Source organism: Scophthalmus maximus, chromosome 7 (genome assembly GCF_022379125.1).
Source record: "Scophthalmus maximus strain ysfricsl-2021 chromosome 7, ASM2237912v1, whole genome shotgun sequence".
In the NCBI taxonomy this organism is placed as follows: Eukaryota; Metazoa; Chordata; class Actinopteri; order Pleuronectiformes; family Scophthalmidae; genus Scophthalmus; species Scophthalmus maximus.
The window spans coordinates 2,089,215-2,102,970 of record NC_061521.1 but is presented as its reverse complement, the minus strand read 5'-3'; the positions used below and the strand labels follow the sequence as shown (position 1 = coordinate 2,102,970).

General features: G+C 44.1%; 2 protein-coding genes across 3 annotated transcripts; both read right to left on the bottom strand.

Annotated features, from left to right (window-relative positions):
• Nucleotides 1-212: 212 nt before the first annotated feature.
• On the bottom strand, nt 213-3,139 carry LOC118315681. 2 transcript variants are annotated; one of them, XM_035643150.2, is made up of 5 exons: nt 2,838-3,139; nt 2,379-2,619; nt 1,482-1,619; nt 1,011-1,017; nt 213-530 (listed from the first exon to the last, which is right to left on the bottom strand). In XM_035643150.2, the coding sequence occupies exons 1-5, from the start codon at nt 3,005-3,007 to the stop codon at nt 364-366; spliced, it is 723 nt and encodes a 240-aa protein (XP_035499043.2). In that variant the 5' UTR covers nt 3,008-3,139; the 3' UTR covers nt 213-363. The 2 variants fall into 2 exon arrangements, with proteins under 2 accessions (XP_035499043.2, XP_035499042.2); XM_035643149.2 differs by lacking the exon at nt 213-530 and having other exon boundaries at nt 602-1,017; nt 2,838-3,134.
• A 903-nt stretch (nt 3,140-4,042) lies between these two features.
• Nucleotides 4,043-13,754, bottom strand: gtse1 (G-2 and S-phase expressed 1). Its single transcript, XM_035641555.2, has 12 exons — nt 13,617-13,754; nt 13,321-13,390; nt 13,181-13,238; nt 10,922-11,642; nt 9,885-10,043; nt 9,574-9,709; nt 8,224-8,625; nt 7,595-7,649; nt 6,906-7,130; nt 6,564-6,789; nt 5,971-6,087; nt 4,043-4,399 (listed from the first exon to the last, which is right to left on the bottom strand). The coding sequence occupies exons 2-12, from the start codon at nt 13,340-13,342 to the stop codon at nt 4,313-4,315; spliced, it is 2,208 nt and encodes a 735-aa protein (XP_035497448.2). The 5' UTR covers nt 13,343-13,390; nt 13,617-13,754; the 3' UTR covers nt 4,043-4,312.
• Between the last annotated feature and the right edge of the window lie 2 nt (nt 13,755-13,756).

Sequence of the window (13,756 nt, the reverse complement as noted above, 5' to 3'; positions counted from 1 at the left end):
AGCAACAAGACTGGGCATTGCATAGGATGGAAAGTGCTTCAAGTTGAACCTCTCTATCAGACATTTTGAAGTTGTCAGGTCAAAAAGAAAACGTTGAAGAAAAAAGGAAAGAAAAGTGCTAGTGGACGGGGCTTCTTCCCACTGGTAAATAAGGAACTAATTCCAGGGTGGAGTTTATATATCAAAGAAATAACAAATGACAAACTGCAGCGTTAGGCAGTTTCACTTATTTATTCTATATAACCTCAAGGTCACGACTCCCTGTTGTGGCTAGTGAGTTCCAATGAAAGTGGAAAAACTTCATCGGTCGGCCCAGACACACATTCTTTACTAGAAGTCGTCTCAAAATCTGATTTCAAATAATCACGGCAGCCAAACCTCTCCTGGGACTCTTTTCTCCAACTCTGCATTGCAAATACAAGCCCAGTTTTGCGAAATAGAAAATGATACGGGCACAGTTGTGATATACTGTTCAGCCTTCTGTGTCCCCTTGGTGTGGCAGAGACGTTGATACCAAATTCCTTTAAAACTTAATTTTATGCATCATGGCTTATTGGGAAATGGGCATTTTCAGTGCAGGGAATGTACAGAAGCAGGCAGGTGAGTATGCTGTTTGTTTATTTCATCTTTCCATATAGCACACATACAGCTCTGAAATTATTTTGCCCAAATTCATCTGCCTCAGAGGACACATTTATTGCTTCAAAGACGTCGCAAAACCACAGATCTGCGTGAGCTTCCTCTACATCAGATCTCTTTCAGCAGGAGGCCGTAGGGGCGGATGGCCCTGTCCACCATCTCCTGCTCCTCTGCGTCAGAGGTTCCCTGCGGGATGGGGATCAGCCAGTACCTGTCGTTGTAGTATTTCTTTCTGTACTCTGGGTTAATACGATTCTGCAGGATCACTTTGTACTTCTTGCCATTCGTGCTGGAGGTGAATGTTTTGGCGTAGTGGATCGCCTCAGACATGTCCGGGGTCGAATAAATCCCCCTGCCATACACCTGCCCTGAGCCTGGCTGTGAAACACAAGCATAATCGACATTTATAGTATAACAGTGACTGTATTACAATACGATCTTTCGAATATTACATTGTTTTAGGTCTATAAATAGTATTCACATCGTGGTCTTTTTCTTCTTACTCTTTCGCTTTCAATGTTTTTGTGATGGTTTGCAAATACATTTTAGCCTTAAAAAGCATTGTTATTACTGTCTAGAATAAATGTTATCACTGTCTAGAGACACTGAAAACTGAACTGGAGCCAGTCAAGCTCTTCAGGGGAAGTTAAATCTAAAACTCAAAAGGACGTTATGTCTTCGAGCAGCACACATTGGATCACATCCACCTCCTTTGAAATGGAAAGAAGGCAGAAATGAATAAGATGTTGACATTTATTGTGTAACTCATCAATGCAGTTACTGGGGTGTGATGGTGCAATTCTACTGGATTCACACTGGTAATAATCCGCATATAATCAAACCTTGTAGTGGTCTCCGATGATGCCCTCAGCACCTTTCTTTGATGTCCCGTGGTAGGACACGGGCCACTCCCCTGGACAGGACTGGGTGCTCCGGTATGTGGTTCCCAGCCAGGTGTTTCCACAGTACTTGTCCAGGACCTGAGACAAAGTATTTGAGCTGTTTTGGTTGGTTTCTGACTACGTAGCGATGTTAGTTAACTCTGTGTCTGTCTGTTCATTGTTCATGTGGCAGCACAAAAAAGGTCTGAAGAGATTTGCACCAAACTTGTTGGAGGGTTGGGACATGAGCCAGAGAAGAACCGATTAAATTCTGTTATGGTTCTGGTTAAAACACCTTACTCCTCCCCCCCACATTAAGATTCACTCACAGCGCCAAACATCACAAGAACAATTCCAGCCACCTCTGCATTTCTTATGAGGATGAGGAAATGTGACTGAATATTGTAGATGTGGTCAGACGGACTCTCTAATCAGACCATGTGATGTCTGGTAAAGATTTAACCATTTACAGGCCAGTTATGAAGTACTTGCTGTTTCACAGACATTGTATATGACAGGCCAAGTACCTGTCATTCAACAAAAAACAAAAACCTTTAACTTCATTAAAGTCTTCAGATTACATTGGCAAAAAGTTTGAAAAAATTATATCCTTGGATGAGGTGAATGGAAATGGCAAAAAAAACCAACCCCAAATTTGCAGTGAATTAATAACAGCTGATTTTCTTGTTGGGTTAAGGGTATTTTTTTAAGTCTCTGCCTAATAAACATGCCTCGTGAATTTCATACATCTGGGGCATTTATTTCTTTTTAACTACCGGGGCCAACAAGTGGTTCAGTGTCAGTGTTTCCAGCTGAAGACAGTCAGGGACTTAGCAGACGAAGGAGCTCGATACTCACCTTGAGGCCAAAGCGGTACCAACCACACGGGCGCTCGTACTTCTCTCCGCCCCTCCAATAAGTCTCGCTGTCGGTCAGCTTGGTGAAATCATAGTCAAACTGCGGCGCAAAGAATTCTTCCTCATCGATGATGTGGTCCTTCTTTGGAACAGCCACCACGGCCAGCCTGGGGAAGCCATCTGCCGGTTCACTGCTCTCCAAGATGGCTTGGATGCGGTAGAAGCTGGATCTGGACACCTGGCTGTAGCGTGGGGGAAGGAGACGCCGTTTCAAAGCACATTAGCCGTCGTCATTCACATCTGAAATGTAACTAGATTGCACGTTCACAGCATTTTGTCCAAATACAAAAATGCATTTCCTAACCGTACCATTTTTCAAACTACCTTGTCAGGATTGAGGGTGACAAAGGCCACAGCTCCAATAATTATTTGTAATTATTTAATTAATAATAATAATTACCAGGTTTCATCTGCATCCAAGACAGAGGGGATGAGCTGCTTGATGAACAGCTGCTCCTGTCGTCCTTGAAGGATGCACACACCAGGTTGTGATCTCTGTTGCTGAACAGACGTCACATTGGCATTGCAGAGCACACCCAACGCCTCCAGTGCAATCCTTCTATCAACCATGTTTTAAGTCGGCTCTAGTTCTGCAGAGGCAACAAATTGTCTTCTTTGAAAGTAAAGTGTGAGGTTTCTAAAGTCCTGTCCTCTGGCTGGGTGCAACAAGGAAACCAGATGAACTGAACGTGGACCCGGAGCTCATATTTATACACGGGTCAAGATTGTGTAAGGCATGTTGCAACGGGTGTGGTAAATAAATCACTTTCACAGTAACTGCAAACAGGAAGAAGTAGTAAAAGACATAAAGGGACAGTTGATCGGTTACGTGCAAGTTGTGAACGAAATCTGGCCGTCCCAAGACGTTTGACCAGCAGTGTACATGTGCACAATCATAAAGTTACTTGTTGTATTTAGTGTGTACTATATAGAGTTAGAATGTGAGGAGCCGCAGTAGCACACCCACCAACTGCCGAAAGGAACAACAGCAGCAGCACTGGCACACCTCTGTCTGATTTATATCACTGTTCTCAATAATCTTGTTTCCTCATTGATCAGTGGATCGCTTCAGTGGAACTGTGAGTCACATGCTTACCGAGAACCTTAGACCAGAAGAGAAGACGTCAGACGACATGATGTGTCCGACCACTGAACTGATCGAGGCAGGAGGAGGTAGAGTTTTGTGGGCCTGTCTGGCCACATGCTGCCAAGCGGACCAGAGTGGTTGTGGTCTACATTGCTGTGATCTGTAGTCAATTCATATACTGAGTATTTAAGTATTCAGTATATGAATTGACCTTCAAGCTGCAAGTCTCCCTTCATCAGAACTGTTCATCTCATCATTTGAATGACAGCTTTGAACCGCGCCCTCACCACATCAGAGGTAGAGATCTGTGTTCCCATGAATTTCTCATTGTGCAACACCGAAGATTTTCCAGGAGAAACGGTCTGAAAATGTGCTCAGTTATAATAATAATGAATCACTGTAAGCCACATATATGTTATTTTAGTAAACTCCTACATAACCGTAGTTGTTTTAAATGACCGTTTTTAGGTTTGGCTTTGAGGGCTCAGAACAACACACAAACACGGGAACATCAGAGATGACAGTAGTGACACAAACAACATTTATTCAGACATTAATAAGAGCAGCGAGACAGAGACAATGAAAAGTACAATCAGGTGCAGAAAAACCTCAGCAACCTCTGAATATTTTCATAATTTAAAACATAAAAACTCTGATGCTGTAAAGACTAAACTGATAAAAAAACTTTACTGTTAGCCGGATTATTACTAGAGTTTCCGGAGACAGAAACCTGCGAAGTCCAGTTCTCTGCAGAGGCCGTCAGATCCAGGTCTTCAGGAGGATCTGGATCAGAAGGAGAGGTTGATGAGCAGAGCGTTGTTCTCCCTCTTGTCTTCAGGGCTCCACTTGATGAGCGGTGAGGAGAGGTCGATCAGCTGCGGAAACAAAAACAACAGAAATTGTAATTTGTCATTCCTAGCTTCTTCTTCTTCTTCTTCTTTTTGTATTTAACAAAAGTTAAATTGACTATTTTAATAATTACATATTACTTAATCTCCTCCAAATCAACTTGGGTAAAAACATTATCTAAATGGGGCCGACAGTGCATGGGGGTAATTCTAAAAAACTGTAGACAGAGCTGCACTATGAAAAGAGTTTATTCCTTATTCTACCCCCAAACACATAAGCAGTGTGGTCTCCTCAATTCATTTGACAAAAACAAATGTCCGTAAAAAAGTTCTTATGAAAGGTATATTTAAAAATAAGTTAAAAAAAAGGCATCTGTATGAGGCAAAGCTGTCTTGTTGTTTTTCTTATAGTTCTTTGACAGAGTTTATAGTATGTTCCTAACATCTATTGGTATTATGTGTAATTCTGATTAAGAAAATGCTAATTGTAACGGAGGTATTCCATGCAGTCAGAAAGTGAGCAGAGTTCAGTGAGGAGGTTCGACTCGTGGAATTTTTCCTCGTGACACTTTTGAATCAAAGGTGTGTGTTCTTAAACATGACAACGGGCTGAAGTGGATGATCAGATACATCCAGGGACACACATATGCCAAGATGACCAGCTAACCGGCAGTAATGTCACTAACAACATCACTTAAGGCTGCATCTCCACATCAATCTGAAATATGACAAACAATACATTGATTATCGATTTACATTAGCTTGCTACAGCGAATACTGAAATTAGAATGATGTCCTCTCTGTTCTGTTCGTGCCCTACACAGATTTATGGCAACACCAGCATCAGTCCATTAAAAAACACTTACAAATCCATTAATTAATGGATTTAAATATTATACCAACAGTTTTAAAGAGAATAAAAACCTTTAAAATTGAACAATTTTCCTTTAGGTATAAATCAAGTGGTGGAGTTCATAATATTTGGTCCGTTTTAAGGGGATTTACTAGGGTTGTACACAGTTGCACAACAGTCTTTCTTGATGCAAAGTCATCAATCACATCATCAAATTAACTCTGCCCATCAACTGCATCTTAAAGGGTTATCAGTATTTATAGATCCCTCTTATCTATAAATATTGGCAACGCAGGCAGGCGCGCACACACACACACACACACACACACACACACACACACACACACACACACACACACACACACACACACACACACACACACACACACACACACACACACACACACACACACACACACACACACACACACACACACACACACACACACACACACACACACACACACACACACACTTAAAATTCCATTAAGATATCTTCTTCACTGAACCATTATTCATAGGTACATTAACGTGATTTTTCTTGGGGCAGTGGAAACAGCTGTGAATAAAACACCGTCTTATGATCACATTTTAAAGTTTAATGAATTCAGTTGCTTTTTCTACAACAGCTTTTCTGAACTTTTACTCTGGAAAGAGCTGAGTGTGTCAGCCACATACTTTTGGACAACTTTGATAACTTTGATATGGTTATAGCATTGTCTGTGGACCAGGTGTGAGGTATTACCTGAGTTGTGGTGCAGGTCTTGCCGCCGGTCCGGATCAGGTCGGGGGTGTTGGTGAGGTCGATGAGCAGTTTCTCTTGAGGCTGTGGAGTAGGAGCTGGGAGATCCAAAAGGAGAACCTGAAGAGACAACAGAGAGTGATGAGGATCTGTGAGGCTTTGCTGAAAGATTTGGCTGACTGGATGAAAATTAAGATTTAATCAATGTTAAAAAAAAAAATTAAAAAATAAACTCTGAACCTGGTATTTCAGTTTTTGACAGAAGTAAGACTAAAATTTAGTTCCTGAAATTAATTCACAAAATCAGTGAAGGGACAAAGCTCACACTAACTTTCAGGAGTGTCACCAGCAAAGATTTTACACATCGCCAAAACTAAAAAAAATTGTGATGCTGCAACTAGACCAAAACCTCTGAGGAGTTTACAATGCAGATAACCTTTGTATTCATTCTAAAAAAAAATCCACTTGGGAATTAAATACTGACAAGGATGCAAAGTTCTCCAAATTTACAACTAATGCCATCACAGACATGGGGTAGGTGATGAAAACTGCTAAAATTGGTATCCCATGTTTTGTTTATGACTGTGACCTCTGACCTCCGGTGCCTTGCTGTTGATTTCCTCTGCAGTCTCCAGTTCGATCAGGTTACTATTGGGCTCTGATTGGACCTGACTCGGCGCCCCAGGGTCCATGCTCTCAGGCTGCTCGGGCTGTGAAGCGGCGCAGGGTGGGGCAGCAGGGGGCTGCTCCTCCTCCAGACAGAAGGGCTGGATGTCCGGGGCGTCGACAGGCTCCTCCTCTTGCATGTCTGCAGGTCCGGGGCTACATGGAAACATAAAAACAACAAAGGGATAAAAAAACAAAAAAACAGAGTGAGACCTCAGCATATGTTCTCATCGCACCTTTCTGTTGGTCAACAGCAGTTGGAAGTATCTCACCTGCAGCTGCTTTCCATCCTGGTAAAGCTGGGGGCGGGCTCTGCATTAGGGGTGGGTGGCAGCCTGAATGTCCGGGTCTGATTGGTGGGTGTGGGTGGGGGGATGCCAGACATCCTATGCCTCACTGGGGTGGGGAGGGCCGAGGGCCGACGCGCCTTCACCTGCAGGGTCCTGCAGCCCCCAGCAGAGGGCGTCAAAGGACCTGTGGAGGGCTTCTGAGGAAGACTGCGGGAGAGGAAGGTGATTACTGATGACAGCAGTGATCCGTCAGAAACCTCCAACACACAAAACTACAGATTTCAGACTGATGCAACAAAGAGTGCTGAATGTTGGATGATGTTCTAGGTGTTTTTTGTTGTATTTATCTGCAGTTTCACTCGTCACTGATAACGACGACGTAGTCGGGGCTAATAATCAGCTTTTTTTTTTTAGAATAAAAACTCTCTTGGGAGATTTCTTGCAAACAAGGTTATGTTTACTTACACAAGATTCGATCCAACACACCGAATTGCGATACAAGGCTACCTGTCCCCGTGTTATTAACAACTTACATAAGAGTAAAAAGAAGGATTTCACCAAGCAACACTAAGCAGTTATTTGAGGTATTTTTCTAAACCTGAATGATGTTAATGTACAGCTGATGGAACGTTCAAAGTGACGGTGGTGTTTTTTAGTATGACGTTACCCACCCGTCCAGGCTGCTCGCTGACACCAGTCTCTTTGGCTTCAGCATCTTTGAGATGTCTGGCGGTAAAAGACGACAAACACGGGTGTCAGAATCAAATACGGAAACTTGATTCAGTTAGAAAAGATTTCTTTAAAATCAAATCAGTCCTGAAGGTTAAGAGCAGCAGGGGATGTGCAGCCCATAAAAGGGGCCAAACTCTCAGATTAAATTTGGGCTAGCCCCTTCAAAAACATAATGCCATGGCTAGCTTTGACATATCAATAAAGTGCAAAGTACAGGGGGGGAAAGTAGATTAAAAATGAATATTTTCCATGACCACCCTTTGCCTTCTTCTCTGTATTTGGGCTTAGTCAAAGCAGCTCTGTTCTTAGTAATTAGCATGCTAAACAGAAGAATTGCATTGGAGCAAACTTTTGGGCCTCTGGTGATAACATGCTGCAGGGTGTGTTAACACTCCCCACAGAGTTTTGTTAGTCACAGTGTGGAGGAGGACTTTAGGCTTCAGGAGCACAATTCCTATTTTTTTTCTGTGAACATAAACAGAACAACACTTTTCTGAGGAACCTCCAAAATGATGAGGGAGTAGACGGACATTAAACTGACAGCTGTGACGTCCTCAGCATCTCTCACCATCTCCCTGTTGGATTCCTCTGTTTCCTCCGCTGGGTGTTGGTACCACCTGGGCCTCTGGTTTGGGTTTGGCCTTCAGTCCACTCTGTGGGCAGACCAAGGCGGTGGGGGGGACAGAGGCGGTCCTCTCCAAACTTCTCTTGGCGGGGGTCACCTGGAGGGTCGAGGCCTCGGCTCTCTTCAGCGGCGTGGACCTAATGGCTTTGATGCGCTCAGCCTCAGACAGCTTCCTGGCCTGGGCGGATAGCGAGCGCCGGCCACCGGCGGCGGAGGACGTTGGCTCTGCGGCGGCGTAGATGGTGGAGCGACGTGGTCTGCTTTGATTGGCCGGTCTGCTGATGTTGCCGGGAGCGGGGCCGGTGGAGCCACTTAGACTCCGGTTCAGAGAAGAGTTCAGTTTGCCTGAGTGGAGAAACAACATCAGCATCCCTGCATGTTCTGATTGGATGATGAGGGCAGAGTAGTTACAGTAGCTGGTTAGTCATTTGATGGTTAGTAAACTATTTAGCCGTGTATAAGATCCAGGGGAGCTCAGGCCCCTTCTTCAGCTAGCACCTTTTGATTTCGCTCACCTGCTTTCACTGGTCAAAGAGCATATGCGTAAATTTGGATAAAACTCACTTAGCACAACTTTAAATCTGGTGAGACTCAAGTTGAATCATGTAGCCACACAATTCTCGCAGCATTGGGGGTAATGCTTGCCGTGTTGTTTTGCGCTCCCGTAATATACGTGCGCATATTTTTAGTCTAAACAAACGCCATACAGGTGTCAAAGTATCTTTATCCTCAACTTAACAAGTCCTACTTGTTAAGTTGAGAAAGGCTCAGCAATGAAGAAGCCACTGCTCCGATTATGCCACTTTTGTAAATGGGACATTTCACATTCTTAAAATAAAGATCTCAATTGACCTAAGACAGCTGAAGTTTAACTGCAATATATATCAGGATTTGGCAGAACCTGAGTTTAAATGTATTTGGCTAAAGCCTAGTACACACTAGACTATTTTAGCCCGAATTCAGTGGCAAAACCCCCAGATCTGAGCCAAATCAGCTTTCGATCGGCAGTTGCCAATCGCTTTGAGAACTCTTCAAAGAAGTGATTTGAGAGGCTCGCCAACATGCCTCGACTAGATTTCTAACAGGGTAAAAATCTAAAGAAGGATCAGCCTCAACTACAGCCAATCAGAGCGCAGGACAACAGCGTAGTCAAAGTTTCTCCTGGTGAAAGATTGTGCAGTGTATGACTCACAACAACAGCAAATTGTCCAGTGTGAACTTGGTGTAAGGTGTACATAACGTTCAGACTAGGTGTTTATGAGTAAGATGGTAAAAATGAGCTGTGAGCAGTACCTTTAGCTGGGGACAGAGACATGCTGGAGTTAAAGCTGGACACTGAAGACGAGGATGAGGATGTGTTCCTCCTGTCTGCCACCCTCCTCTTCTGAAGGGGAGGAGCCTTCACACCTGACATGTTCCTAACAACATTCTGATGAATAAAATAAAACAAATTGCTGAAGAAGAGAAAAAATCACCAGTTTGATTAAATGAGTTGGCTGCACTGTTGGACTCCAGCCAACAGGTGGAGCCGTTTGGCCAGATTCCCATGGTGAACTGATCCGAGTTAATTTCGGCACCTTTGCGACAGAGGACAGATGTGTTACCTTGGTGGGTGGAGCCAGCGAACGTTTCCCCAGCAGGCTGGAGTTGAGGGAGGAGTCGCTGAGGTCAGAGGCCACACTCGTCGAATCGGAGAGTAGATCCTCATAAGACTCCGCCCTGCTTGAGGGACGAGAGGACGGCCTGGTCCAGCCTGCTACCATCTGAAGAAATCGAGCCAAGAGGCGACATTACAGATGACCAATAGGAGAAGAAATAAAACTGTTCTGTAACCATCTGTATCCTCTTAAAAAAAAAAAAAAAAAACTTTGTTCAAGGTCCTTTGAGTTGTTTTTCTGGAGCGTTCAATTGCGTCTTGGTAAAACATACAATCCATGGCGGTGGAATTTCACCTTTAATGTCAAATTGACACCATTCTACATGGCCTAATACTCTGATTCCCAGTATTTCTTGGGAAATTCTCCCATTTCCTACAAGCAGAAGCCTTCTCCAAATCATATTAACTCGACCTCATGAATGTGCTGCTGAAACACGTCTGTCTAGTTGGCAGTGTCTTTATTGCTGGAGCAGGACAGTATCAGAAAATTGAATATATGCATTATGAATTTATTCACAGTTTGGCGTTTAAAATCGAACTTGATTATGATTATTAAGTGTGAGAAAAGGGTGATATATTTCAGGGATGTGATATTTTAAAATCACAGGTAACCCCTGGTCATACACCAGAAATCAAACAATTGCAATTAATGGTGAAATTGTCCTTTTTACTATTTGGTTTGTGAGTGGTTTAAACAACTGAAGTGCTGGGAGGTGGATCTTGTTACCCTGTCACAGTTGGACCAGACTCTTCCCCTGCTAATCTAACTGGCTTTAGTTTAATATCTAATTATAATACGAAAGCAAATAAGAATATTTCACAAAATGACTTCTCAGGAGCTGACACTAAACCCAAGATACTGCACACACACACACACACACACGCAACCCAGGTACTTGCAGGCATCGGCAGCAATGCAATCATCTATCATTATTTATGGTGCAGATTCATTGTTTCACATAAAAAAAACAACATTGTTCCTACTTTGCTTGGTGGTTGTAGTCTGGTTTTCTCCACTCTGGTCTTGCTGGCTGAACAGGAAGTTGTTGGGGCAGCTGGTTTGCTCGGCAGCGCGATGCCAACACCCAGTGCAGCCTTTCCCCGCAGCGACATCCTGGTGGCCTGAGCCCTGGTCACAGCAACCGGGCTGGAGGTGATGTGTCTGGCAGTGGGGCGGATGGATGACACCGTAGGGGCAGGGCGAGCAGATGACGCCGCATTTGTGGCAGTGGTGTGCTTGGACGATGCTTTGTTGATGGCAGCGGGGCGGTTGGATAAGGTTGTGTTGACACTGCTTCCTCTCAGCAGGCGTCGCTGGACAGCAGGGGGCAGCTGCTTCATGGGACTGTCCTGCACACAGAAGGTCTGGCGTTTGATGGGGCTGAGCACACTGGCGGTGTTACCAAGCACGTCCAGTTTGGCCCCGGTGTCCTGGATGAACTCCTCCCTGCGGTTTGTGGCTTCTGTGGTCACACAGGTGTCCTCGCCATCCTGCGGGCTCGGCTCGGCACCCTGCAGCTGGGTGGCTAGTCTGTGGGCTTCATGACACACAGCGTCCAGCTGATCTCCAGTCAGCGGGCTCCAGCTCACCCGAGTGCCGCCACCGCCATCTTCGAGCCGAGACACCACGTTAACGGAGACGCACCTCTCTTTGTGGCTAACCGGACCTACGAACACCTCATCCTCATCTTCATCACCTTTGGAGCTGCAGAGAGAAACGTCACGGCTGAGAGGAACAGACAGATCGCAGCAATGATGAAAAAAAAAAAGCTCTCACAAATCAGAATTCCAGTTACGATATAATGTACTACTGTATGTATTCATAACACGGAATACAAAAAACAAATCCCACTGTGTTGCACACTGCCCTGGCCTGCCATAGGTGACGATGAGGAGCACAGTGGTCTGTGCAAATACTGGAATTAAAGGTTGGTTTAAAAATGACCTTTGATGATACTTTATTAGGAATACTTCGTACACCTGCTCATTCATGCAATTATCACATCAGCGGCAGCAGTATCGTGCATATAATCATTCAGACAGTTCAGGAGCTTCAGTTAATGTTCACATTAAACATCATGGTGGGAAAAATGTAGTCTCAGTGACTTTGAGCTAACATGGTTTCGGTGACCGGTGGGCTTGTTCTAGGTTCTCGTGTTTCTGAAACTGCGGATCTCCTGGGAGTTGGTACTCGTGAGGAGAAACAACAACAACCATCCAGTGAACTGCATTTCTACAGACAGGAACACCTCGTCAATGGGGTTCCCTCCTGCATGTTTACCATTTCAAAATTCCAGAGTTTTTCCAGAATAATATATCCTTCTTCTTGGTAGATTTTTCAGAAGATATTTGACATCCGAGTACAAATAGCAAGATGTTTAATACGTAAATATTATTATTTAAAATCCAACTGTTTACATATTACATTCTGACTGTGTAAGCCACGGTTTCTCCAGAAAGATGACTGTGATGTTGCATGTGCGGATTGATATTGAATTGATACTTCCAATTCTGACGTGACCTGTTCTAGGACTGATTCTCATAATAAAATATTGACATTTAAACATTTTATATTGCATTTTATCATCAACGGGGGAAACAACAGTACAAAGTAACTATCTATCATCAGGATGATCTAAATAATGCCTGGTTGATAAGAACTACTGATCCTTCCGCCGATCATAGTCATATACAAACTACCACTCAGTAGATACAGTAGTGGCTGTGGCAGGTACAGAGAGTGTGTCGCTATGGCGACGTTAATCACTAACCGTGGAAAATGATTCGGTAGACTACAGAGATTGAGACGTTAGTATTCTAGAATCTTTGGATTCACATCATGTCTGCAAAGACAAATATTTTCCCATGCCCTCTTTTCTTTCCCCCATACATTAACAGACCTGGAAAAATGACTAAAACCAAATTCCATCCCCAGGCCCAGGGGAGAGGACAGAGGAGAATGGCCTCACTGGTCGGAGTGAACAGAAAGGCTACAGTAAACTCAGATAACCACTCTTTACAAGGTGGATGAGTGAATGAACATTAGAAAGAAAGTTACACTTTTAACCAAAGCATTGATTTGACATAACTGGTGTTGACGTCACTCCTACGTTTACGACATGTATAATGTCTAGGGTATTTACACAAGAGTGTATTGTGTTCAAATGACAGTTGTGTTGGGCTGCAGTCCAGGGGGTCAAACTCCACAGGGCTGCTAACGGAAAACCGACATGTGCTCCTTACCTGGCAGGTGACAGAGAAACGTCGAAGTCAAATTTCTCATCGTGCAGAGAGAACAGATCTGTGCAGAGACACGAAACAGGGTTGAGAAAACACGTCAATGAGTCCCAGGAACAGCGTGTTAACAGGGAGCGTTAGCTCACCGCTGTTAGCTCGACAGTCCATCCCGCTGGTGGTTCTCCTCTGTGGGAAACGGGTCGACCCGGATCAGACCTGCAGTCACACAAACACTCAGCCCTGACATCGAACCACAACAAACCATATTTTACACGAGCGGAGTTTTAATAAACACGGACTGTAACCGTCACGCTAACGTTCACGTTAGCCTGCTGAGCACGTCAGCTCTCCCTTCAACATCAAGCAGAATGTTCTCCATTACACAGTTTGGTTCATTCCGGACTCGCGCCGACACATTTTCATTCCAGTAAAAGTTACAAACCTCAGGTAACTCTGAAACCTCACAAATCTTCTTTACTTGGCTCCGCATTCAAACTGCGACACGACAACACACGGATACGCAAACAATTCAAATCTGCTGCGCCCGTGGCCACGTGACTCACAGGCACTCAGCCATTGGTT